An 11,839-nucleotide genomic window follows, 5' to 3' on the forward strand; every position below is an offset into this window, starting at 1 on the left:
TCGCTATCCTACCCAAATTTTAATTGGCAATAAATAAAATTAATCTTCACCAAGTCAAGTCTGTTTTGCCAATGATAGTAATTGGTGAATGGTATGTCCTTATCTCAACCCACAAGCTTTTTCGTATTTTCTTCCCTTGTCCTGCTGTGGAGGAGGAGTGAGAAAGCAGCTGGGTGGGCACCTGGCAGCCAGTTGAGCTCAACTCAGGACAGCAGGGCTTGCTGATCAGTGCTTTTTGTGTGGCTCAAACTGAGCTCACTTAGGTTACATTGATATGGTTCATCACACTGCTAGTGTTTGAGTAGAGATATATTTTAAGAGCTCCTTGTCAGTTAAGGCTGGTTAACCTTAGGAGTTGTTATCCCCTGTGAAGCTTCGTACTAGTCTGGACCTGAGTAACCCATGGGAGCGACGTTTAAAGGCTTACTTATGATGCTAGACTATATAGTAGGTGTTTGGGATTAAAGGGATGTTACACAGCTCTTACCCACAATCACAGAAGGTACAGGAAAACTGTAGTGGCCCTAATCCCTGGCAAACATTTTTTGCTCTTTTTTTCTTTAGCAAATTTTCATCACATGAATACTGTGAAGCTTCACAACCAAAATATTTAAGAACTTTTTTTTTCTGGCATATGTGTAGGGGAAGGTGATCTGGCAAGAAGCAGGACTCATCTGTTTTGTTTCACTAGCTGTGAAGAGTACAGAAATAAAACAAAAAATACATACATGATTTTCAAGAGGTCATCAAAGTCTACAGTGTTACTTAGGTTTATTTGTAACTTGGACAGTGATATCTTAACTACTGATATGATATAGTTCTTTTTATGATGGACAGGCAGATTGTTCATCTTGTGCTCAGTAATCTTTTTTCTTTTCTTACTGTCAAGTTAGTGATGTCCATTAAACCAATCCCTAAAATTACAGTTCACCTTAAAATGAAGTGGATAACAATTATCTGTTACGTCACTTTTCTCACTGAACAGGATTGTACACTCAATTCTCTTGCCAGTTTTATTATAACTGGCTAAATATTACTTAGAAGAGATTTCAAAAATTGAAAGGCTTAACTGCATCAGACAGAAAAAAGCTATTGTCAATCTGTTTAGTTCACCTTAACCTTTCAGAAATATTACTTGAAAAAAAATAAGCATGAGGCAGTTTATGCAGAAATGAATCTCCACCATTAGACAAGTGTCTTAAAATTTGGCAACTAAAAGAAACTGTTTGGCAATCTTAAGTCTGTGATTAGAGATGTCATGTCCTTTGGTAATGATCTTGTTTTGTGCTTAAAAAAGAGGGGGCCAAAAGGAAAAGGTGCAAAGGGAAATGCTGGGTATTTGCAAAATCTGAGAGAGTTGGCAGAGCACATCCTGTCAAAATATTCTTCTAAACAAATGACACAATACTGGATAGTGTTAGCCTTGTAATAGATTATTTTGGCGGGCCACTTGGTGTGGGAAAATAACACTCTGAAGCTCCAGGCACTTAGGAGAATTTTTGGCGTTCCAGAAAAGAACGACAGATGTTTGGCAAGGCTTTAAATGCTCTTTCCACCAAGCACAATGTGCTACATTGCCTGTTGGGCAAAATATGGAAAATGCTACCATGTATTTGAAAGCTACCACATTCATTTCTCTGAATATAGGATGCTAATTTAAAATCCTCAAACTTCACTGCTAATATGAAGGTTTTGCATTATTTGCACTCGTTATTTCTTTTGACTCTTAACTGTTAAGTGTTTTGTGCTGTTTGCAAGAATTTCAAAATGTCAGTCCTTGCTGTAAATTCCCCTCCCCATTAGCTAGGTTGTCTCTACAAGGCTTTTAGAACTAACCAGAAAGCTGAGATTTCACTGAAAACTTTCATAATAATCCATTTTTTTATTCCTCCAAGAGATGTTTTAGTATTGAGCAATTGTCTCTGTTTTACTTTAAATGGGTATTTTCCTGCCTTGATATATATAAATTCTTTTTTCCTTTCATCTACTAAAGTTCTCATCCAAACTACTAACAAACTTCTCCCATACTGTGTTAAATTATATTGATGACAATGAAATTATTAAAACCAATGTGCATGATTTTTGACCCAGCTACAAAATTACAGTAACCATAAGAGTTGTTTAAAACATTTGACCACTAGAGTGCTCTTTAAAAAGGTGACTTTCACAGAATCACAGAATCGTCTAGGTTGGAAGAGACCTCCAAGATCATCTAGTCCAGCCTCTGTCCTAACCCTAACAAGTCCTCCACTAAACCATATCACTAAGGGCTACATCTAAATGTCTTTCAAAGACCTCCAGGGATGGTGACTCAACCACCTCCCTGGGCAGTCCATTCCAATGCCTAACAACCCTTTCAGTAAAGAAGTTCTTCCTAACATCCAACCTAAACCTCCCCTGGCGCAACTTTAACCCATTCCTCCTTGTCCTGTCACCAGGCACGTGGGAGAACAGACCAACCTCCACCTCTCTACAGCCTCCTTAAGGTACCTATAGAGAGCAATGAGGTCTCCCCTGAGCCTCCTCTTCTCCAGGCTAAACAACCCCAGCTCCCTCAGCCGCTCCTCGTAAGACTTGTTCTCCAGACCCCTCACCAGCTTCGTTGCCTTTCTGTGGACTCTCTCGAGCACCTCGATGTCCTTCTTGTAGCGAGGGGCCCAAAACTGAACACAGTAGTCGAGGTGCGGCCTCACCAGAGCCGAGTACATGGGGACAATCACCTCCCTAGACCTGCTGGCCACACTGCTTCTTATGCAAGCCAGGATGTTGTTGGCCTTCTTGGCCACCTGAGCACACTGCTGGCTCATATTCAGCCGACTATCAACCAGTACTCCCAGGTCCTTCTCTGCCAGGCAGCTTTCCAACCACTCATCTCCCAGCCTGTAGCGCTGCTTGGGGTTGTTACGCCCCAGGTGCAGGACCCGGCACTTGGCCTTGTTGAACTTCATACAGTTGACCTCAGCCCATCGCTCCAGCCTACCCAGATCCTCCTGCAGAGCCTTCCTTCCCTCGAGCAGATTGACACACGCACCTAACTTGGTGTCGTCTGCAAACTTACTGAGGGTGCACTCAATCCCCTCATCCAGGTCATCGATAAAGATATTAAAGAGGACCGGCCCCAGCACTGAGCCCTGGGGGACTCCACTAGCTGTTTAAAAACATGCTTTAAGGAGAGACACAAGTATAGGTTTCTATTTGAATATCAAAAGTTGAATCTAGCATAGTTGTTGAAGAAGCAGACACTGGAAATTATTAGGAAAGTTAGGCTGTTTTTTTTTTTTTTCTGAAGACTAACGTCTGAGCTGCAGAAACATCAGTGATCTTGGAGAAGGGTAGTGCCGTGCTGATATCTAAGTTTTGTCGATTCGTAACAATGAAAGGACAGTTTTTTTCCAGGTGATGTAGGGATTGTTCTCACTTACATTTCTATAAAACTCTGTGCTTGTGACTGAGGTATGGATTTGTTAACAACTATATTTTTGAGTATCTGTTCTGGCCTGTCTTACCTGCTCTAAAAAATCAACTACAAACTTTCTTAATCTCTACTTTCTTAAAAGAGTTTGAATTTGGGATTTACTACTATTTAATTGCTTACCTCCTAACCTAGAGGATGAAAGTACTTGTTACTATCCGTGCATGATTAACTGTTGCTAGAACACCACAGGTACAAACAGTACTGGAATAGATCTTTTTTTTTTTTCCTAATCTTTTATTTTCTTTCATTAAAGAAGAAGATTTAAAAAAAAAAAAAAAGGCAACAATTCCCATTTTCTTCGTAACCTAGTTTGATGTTTATGTTTAGACTGCATACTTTGGAAGTATCCAGTAAGTATACTTTGTAAGTATCCAGTAAGTATAAGTACAGAGGGGAGTGTTCTTTAAACTGAGAATTTCATCTTTATTTTGAACTAAAACTGTCTTTGCTGCTCTTTCTCAGCAATTGATTTGAAGAATGGCTCTGGGGCTGTGTATCAAGGACCTGCAAGAAGTTCTGCTGATACTACCTTCACTCTCTCAGACCAGGATTTTATGGATGTGGTGCAACAAAAGACCAACCCGCAAAAGGTAAAACCTTTGTGTCATGGATGTACTCACTTGCTTGGGAAATTACTGTTTACTTTAGTTCAGTTCTGGATCATGACTGTTTGCATTCCAAAACACTGAACTCTGGATGTTTGGCAGTGCAAACCAGATTCAAATTACGTATAAGCACATATAACCTTGTACTAAATTAGTCAGAAGGCATGGTAAAGAATTTATGCCATCTTTACTTCTAATGAAGACAAAGATATCTCAAATGACATAAATAAAGCCTAGCAGTACAAAGTTATTTTTTAGTTTGTTTTCTGGCACTTCACAATATGATTTGCAAGGTTAGGGTTCATCAGTTTTGCCACTGAGGCTGTTTTGATTGGTTGTGTTACAGGAAGTTGGTATTTGTTGCAGTGCTTTGATTTACTGCCACTACTGCTGTAAAGAAAAATCACTGTCAGTGAATGAATGCAGATACATTGAAACTGGGCAAACTTCACCCAAATTAGGTAGTTTTTAAGGGAAACATTTAAGAAAGACTACTTTCTTAAGTTGGTACTTTCAACTTCTTGGGGTAGTCAACTGCTTAAAACTACAAATTTTACCAGTATAGAAATGCCTTGTGTAAAAATAAATTAAACTCTCACAAATTTAACGTCAGCTTACAGATTAAAGCTTGAGGAAATGAAAAGTTTAATCAGCTTATTCTGTATCAAACAGTTTCTTTTCTTTGATCCCAAGCAGAAGTTGTTGGGGACTTTGTTTTTAAAAATGGAGACTAATGTTGGTGGCAAATGTTTAAGTCCTACATACCGCATAAGTAAAAACCTTTGTGACTCTCTATGTATGGCAGGAATAGGGCATAACCAAGATGTTGACGTGTCATCTCCAGAAAGCTAGAAAACAATGATTGCAATTTTAGGCATATTATCTGTTCTTAGGCATTAGTATTTTCTTGGAGTTTCTGTGAATTTTTCATTTAAAGGAGCTCTGTGCATCTATTCTCTGTTGTCTCTCTTTTCCTTGATTGGATGTATTTCAAGTTAATGGAACTATGCAAAAGCGTGTTGTTTTGAGAACTTTCAAAGAGCTCTCAAATTGCAAAACCACAGCAAAGCAAAGTGAGTTTAAAAGAAAAAAGAACTAGGTTGAAACAGTGTATGTAGCTCTTTGAACAAGTGACAATATGAATGCGATGTACCAGCGTTTCAGTGAAAATATTCATTGATCTCTGATTCTGCAAATACAACAAAATCTATTCTCTGTATTGTCTATTTTTTGTATGTTGCAATATGCTATGTATAAAGCCATTACATTTCTTCAGAATATGCATGCGTGTGTATTGTGAAAGTTCCCGTTTGGAATTGTTACAGATTTGAACAACTGGATGTCTTTTTCTTTTGGTAAGACAAGGATATGTGAACTTGCATAGGGAAGAGAAGACTGGGAGCTTTATTTTTGTGCATCTGCAGAGTTTTTGTCAGCTTCTGCAAAGAAGTTTGGCTTATACCAGATTACGTTTTCTGTACTATACTTGGGAAAGAAATGGAGGCCACTAAATTTTTGTTTGTTTGGCTTGGTTTTGCTTTCTTTTCTGGTTGGTAAATTAGGTCTTTCCAGCGCTCTAGATTGAAAATGGTGATTCTGGATGCCATTAAGTTGGATCTTAGATTGTGTTTCTTTTAAAAATCCCAAACCAGTAGGAATTGCTCACTGAAGGCTTTCACATAAGCATTAAACAACCACAACTTTCTTTGGCTTTTTGTTTGGTGATAGCAATTCTTTGAATTGTGCAGTTGAATACACTTTTTCCTTTCTTTGCTTTTTGTAGGCATTCTTTTCTGGTAAACTAAAAGTGAAGGGGAACATCATGCTGAGCCAGAAACTGGAAACAATCCTGAAAGATTATGCCAAACTGTGAATTGCTCTATCATCTACCACAGTAGTGAAGAACTTCAGAAAACAGAAACTTCAATTACTTCAGAAGCAATGATTAAAACACTTTGTAGACTACGTAACATTAATGTCCTGATTCATTAAACTGCTAATATACAAGCTGTTTTAATTGCTGTAGACACAATTATGAAATGACCGTAACCATTAAGTGTTCATTCTTTGTTTCTCAGCATCAGTACAGAATCATACTTTGCTCATTGTATGTCTTTATCTGAATAAAAGGTATGTAGTTCTTACAAAGATGCATATATTTCTATATTAATTCTAATGAAAATTAAATGAATATACCCTTTAATATTTTCTGTGTGTCCATTAGTTCTCATTTATATCACCTTAGTTAGACATCCTAATTTCTTTGAACATACTGGCTTGTAATTAAAATTAAAATTTTTTATCTTAAACTCCCACAATCCCAGTGAAACAACTGGAAAATGGAAGTCCATTCCATTTGTTTGTGTCTTGTCATTGTTTTTTTTTTCTGTAGAGAAGAAGATACGTGAACTGTAGCTCTGCCAACCTGTTTCAGGCAGTCACTTTTTTGTAAGTTTCTGTTATAATTTACATAGAAATTCAAAAAGGCTTTTTGAGATGGATCCCTCATTATTTTAATTAGGGGTTTTTCACACTGAACTCTAAAGGCTTTCTGTCTTTGTTTGAAAAAACAAGAGAGCATTTCCAAGCACATTTTTACTAAAAGAATTGCTCAAGTACTGCAGAAGATGCTTTTAAAAACAGATTTATTCGTTTATTAACTCTTTCATACTGGGGAAAAATTTGTTTTAATATGGAGCACTAGAAAACAAAGGTTTGTGACTACTTAAGAGTATAGGACAGCTGAAATTAGAAGAGGTAGCTACCCTAGCAATTGAGAGAGTTGCTGTACTGCTCATGGCATGTACATGCTCACTTTTATAAACTGCATCTTTCCCACCAGTCTCATTAACGCTTCTTGCCTGTAAATACCTACTGCTGAGTGAAGACAAGGATCGTGAGTTTTTTTTTGGGGGCGGGCGGACTCAAATATTTTTTTTTTCTTCCCACCTTTATGCTACCAACTCTTGTGCTATTTTCTCTCTCTTTGAGGTAGTAGAATTAAATGATGAGGTCAGATGAAATGGAAGTTGTTGTTAGATACTTCTAGAGGGACCTGGATAGGCTGGGGAAATAAGTCAACAGGAATTTCATGAAGCTCAACAAGGAGAAGTGCAAACTCCTGCACCTGGAGAAAAATGACTCCATGCATCAATGTATGCTGGGGGCCAACCAACTAGAAAGCAGCTTGGCAGAAAAGGATCAGGGATTCATGGTGGATGCCAAACTGAACGTGAGCAGGCAGTGGGCCCTTGCCACAAAGAAGGCTGGTGGTATCCTGGGCTTCATTAGGCAAAGCACTGCCAACAGGTGGAGGGAGGTGATCCTTCCCCTCTAGTCAGCACTGGTGAGGCCACAGTTGGAGTGATGGGTCTAGTTTCTGGGCTCCACAGCACAAGAAAGACTTGAACATACTGGCGAGAGTCAATGAAGGGCCACAAATATGATGAAGGGACTGGAGTGTAGTAATCCCTGTGAGGGAAGGCTGAACAGTCCCCAGTTTCCCAGCCTGAAAATGGGAGGGGAGGGGAGGGGAGGGTGTGGTTGCATGGGTGGGTGGGGAGGGAGGGTGCAAAGAGGATGGAGCCAGGCTCTTTCCAGTGTTGCCCAGTGCCAAGACAAGAGGCAATGGGCACAATCTGTGACACAGGAGATTCTGTGTGAACATCAGGAAATGCTTTGCTGTGCGGGTGCGTGAGCACTGACACAGGTTGCCAGAGTGGCTGTGGAGTCTCGCTGCTTGAAGAACTTCATAAGCTGTCTGGACACGGACCTGGGCAACCTGTTCTAGGTTCTTTCCTGCCTGAGCAGGAAAGTTGGACCTGATAACCTACAGAGGTCTTTTTCAACCTCACCTGTTCTGTAATTCTGTATGGAGTGTTGCATTAAAAGAGAGGCTAGGAGGAAGTGGTAAGCATTAATTCTTTATGGGAAACATTTTCATTTGAGAGGTGTTACTGAAGGCTTAGCACTGAAGGCTTTCACTGACGTAGATTAATTCTCATGAAGGCCAGCATCATGGTAGCAGATATGAGTGAATTACTAATTTTATATGTATGGGTAGAACTGGGATAGCTGTGGCTATATGATTTCCTGAAGAAACTATGCTTTTACATACTGCTTGCCACCTGAACACCTGGGATTGGAGAATATTTACTTACTTATAACCCTGAACTAGGAGTTGGCATCACTTTCCTGGCTGCCTGAGTAGACTGTAGCTATTAAAGAGCCTGTTAAGATTGCAGATGAGTTTGGCATTTTGAGGACAGATGCTACACATTGTAATACTGAGTCAAATTCTTCATAAAAGTATTTATTCTCAGCTATACTGTCAGCTATGCTTTGATTGAGACAGAGAAATACGAAACTGACACATCAGCTAGAGTGTGTCTCATAAATCACTTCATGAATAGAATCACAGAATGGCTTGGCTGGACCATCCAGTTCCAACACCCCTGCCACAGGCAGGGATGCTACCCCCTCCAACCTGGCCTTGAACACCTCCAGGAATGGGGTATCCACAGCTTCTCTGGGCAACCTGTGCCAGTGCCTCACCACCCTCTGAATGAAGAATTTCCTACTAACCTCTAATCAAAATCTCCCCTCTTTTAGTTTAAAACCATTCCCCCTTGTCCTGTCACTATATGCCCATGTAAAAGGTCACTTTCCAAATAGATTGGAAACAGGATAAGTGTGATGTTTGCCACCTCAAAGAGGCCATGCAATGTTCTTGACTAAAGAGATGCCCTTTAAGTGCTTTAATAACCTTTTCCACAGCAGTTATTTCCATGTTGGACCTAATCATTGCTTGTACTGCACAGCTCCCCTTTATCAAGCAACTTTGTGACAGAAGAAAGGTGTCTTTTATGAATTTCTATAAAAATGCTGTATTAGAAAAATGGATTTGTTGCAGTTCTGTGTGTACATGCACATGCTACATGAAAATTTTTTTCTACATTTCCTGTGTGTGTATGTGTTAAAGTATATTAAAAAAAATAAAAGGACATCTTCACAGAATCATAAAATATTCTGAGTTGGAATGGACCCATAAGGATCACGAAGTCCAACTCCTGCTTCCACACAGCACCACCCCAAAATCAGACCATATGTCTGACAGCATTGTACAAACACTTCTTGAACTCTGCCAGGGTCAGGGCCGTGCCCACTGCCCTGGGGAGTCCGTCCCAGTGCCGAACCACTCTCTGGATGCAGAACCTTTCCCTAATCCCCAGCCTGACCCTCCCCTGTCCCAGCTCCACGCCATTCCCTCGGGTCCTGTCGCTGTCCCCAGAGAGCAGAGCTCAGCGCCTGCCCCTCCGCTCCCCTCGTGAGGGAGCTGCAGGCCGCCATGAGGCCTCCCCTCAGCCTGCTCTGCTCTGGGCTGAGCAAACCAAGGGACCTTGGCCGCTCCTCATATGCCTTTCCCTCCAGACCATTCACCATCTTGGTTGCCCACCTTTGGACACTCACTAATTGTTTTTTGTCCTTATACTTAAGAAGGTGCCCAAAACTGCACATGGTGCTTGAGGTGAGGCTGCATCACCACAAAGTAGACGGGGATTTTTATGTCTAGGAACGCAGTTATATTCATTAAGAATATGATCTTTTGCTGTATGACGAACTCCTCTACAGGGATGGAGAAGACTGCTGTTAAGCTTGCCTCCCCCCAGCTTTGGAAGCTGGGAGCAAAGACACTCAGGCAAGGGAAGTTTGGTGCTGTTGAATTACTGAAGCCCTGAAGCCTGCTACTACTGAGCAGGTTAGCGGGCTGGAGTTCACTGTACTAAATAACATCAGTTCACTAAATGTACTGGGTGAGGAGGAAAGAATTGCATAAGAACTATGAGAATTTTAGGTACTTTTGTGATGATTTCTGTCAGACACAAATTTAAGTTGTTTTCCCAGTATTGGCCTTGACTAAAAACACAGAAGACACACCCCAAAATTATGTTGATATTTGAAATGTACATCCCAGACTTTTGTCTGACTTAGCTAACTTCTGTGGAGTGACTTGCTCTTAGGTGTGTGTTACACTTGGATAGAACGGAAAGTCTTTCCTACTTTAGTGTAAAAGGCTCTTCCTTCTGCTCTCCTAATGAAGGCTGATTGAGTACAGCTCATAATATCACAGTAGACGTGATTTTCTAGGAGCACAATTTAGGTGTTTAATTCTTTCATCATCTGTTTTGTGGCCCTGAACAGCTGCTACTGATGTTTTTGGTGTGTTGGTTTCATCCCTTTCCTGAAGTATTTCCCCCCGAAGTTTTCTCATTCCAACTAGTAACTTAACCAGTTATTACTGCAACAAACACTTTTCTGCATCACATACATACCTGAAACAATTGGAAGTTTTACTTTTTTTTTTTTCCTCCTAGCATGTGAAAACATTTGTGGTTGCTGGCTTCTAAGAGTATCCTCAGAAACAAGTAATAAGGTATTTTTAAAAGAATATATTCAAGGAAGTGTTATGCAGTTTAGCAGGTGGTTGTTTTGGTTTGGAAGATTCTCAGCTGTTTTCATTTGGAGTGGTATCATTCTGGTTTTACACCTCATGTTTGAACCTTTCCACACATTTCTTCTGGAGCAGTTTTTGGGACCTTTCTCATTATTCAGCAGCAACACTTTCAGCAGACTGTTACATCCATTTCCACACAAGGCATAGAGACAAGGAGAAACCGGCCAGTTGTTCACCGCTTTTTTTTTTTTTTTGTCAGGGTATCTGCTGCTTTGAATTTTTTTCTTTGCTAGGAATAAGTACTCTTACCATGGATTGCAAAGCCCTACTTGTATGCCAAATGTGTTAGCTCTTTAAGTGATGCTGCCTAATTCTCTAGGAGATGAGACTTTTAAAAGCGTCTTAGCAGTAAAGTTTTTAACGCTGCATATACTCTTAATGCAGACAAGAGCACGGTTGTCTGCTGTTTATTGCAATATATGTTTTATAGTGTTTTTGTTAATTGTGAATGCATGTAAATAAGGTGCTTTCTGGACAGCATTGTAAAGCCTGGATGTGAGACTTTGTAGTTGCAGGTAAGAATTCAGATATTCGTTTTCTGGAATACTTGAGTTAGTGCTAAATCTGGCTGTGTAAATTGCTGTGTTTTTTAATTATAGCCCAGGAATTTTTATTTCTCTTTTTCTACTCCTTACATTCATTGCACTCTTCCTGCTGGCTAGCAATTATCTCCACCCTCCAAACAGTAAACTGCAGTTCCACAGACGTGTGTCCTCTTCAGTCATTTATGGGTCCTCTAACTAAAGCAGGAGTGTAGTAATAACAGATGAGGGAAGTTATATAAGCTTTCTGTCTATAAGTATTGGCTTCAAAGAGCTGTGTGCTGAATTTTATGCTTTTTATTCACCAGAATTGTTCTTAATTAGTTTATTTCAGTGAAGTTCAATCCAGATGTCACCAATAATTACAGATAACAACTCTTTAAATGTTGACAAGTGCATTCATGATCAGAGAACGTTAAAACAAGTAAAATGGGGGAGGATGGGAGGCACAAGAGAGGTAAACCTGAGCAACTTCATATAGAGAAACTTAAATTCCATGTCCTGCTACCCCTTCTAATGCTTATTCCCACCTCCTTAGAGCTATAATTGCCCAGCTATAATTGCATGTTATACTCCTAAAGACTATTTGTGTTTATGTCTGTTGGACTGCACTACTTGTAAAAGCAACTGTCCTGAAATCAAGAGTCATCCTAAGAAGTTAAAATGCTTTGTAAAATGGAAGAACTCAGTAGTATAACAAACT

At 39.9% G+C, this 11,839-nt stretch overlaps 1 protein-coding gene across 1 annotated transcript in view; it reads left to right on the forward strand.

The window, feature by feature from the left end:
• The window catches only part of HSD17B4 (hydroxysteroid 17-beta dehydrogenase 4), a 64,596-nt gene extending 58,308 nt beyond the window's left edge, over nucleotides 1-6,288 (forward strand). The window contains exons 23-24 of the mRNA XM_048055076.2: nucleotides 3,938-4,065; nucleotides 5,864-6,288. Of these exons, the coding sequence (XP_047911033.2) occupies nucleotides 3,938-4,065; nucleotides 5,864-5,953 (218 nt within the window). The 3' untranslated portion in view covers nucleotides 5,954-6,288. The remainder of the gene's footprint in view (nucleotides 1-3,937; nucleotides 4,066-5,863) is intronic.
• Nucleotides 6,289-11,839: the final 5,551 nt, after the last annotated feature.

Source organism: Anser cygnoides, chromosome Z (genome assembly GCF_040182565.1).
Source record: "Anser cygnoides isolate HZ-2024a breed goose chromosome Z, Taihu_goose_T2T_genome, whole genome shotgun sequence".
NCBI classification, from domain to species: domain Eukaryota; kingdom Metazoa; phylum Chordata; class Aves; order Anseriformes; family Anatidae; genus Anser; species Anser cygnoides.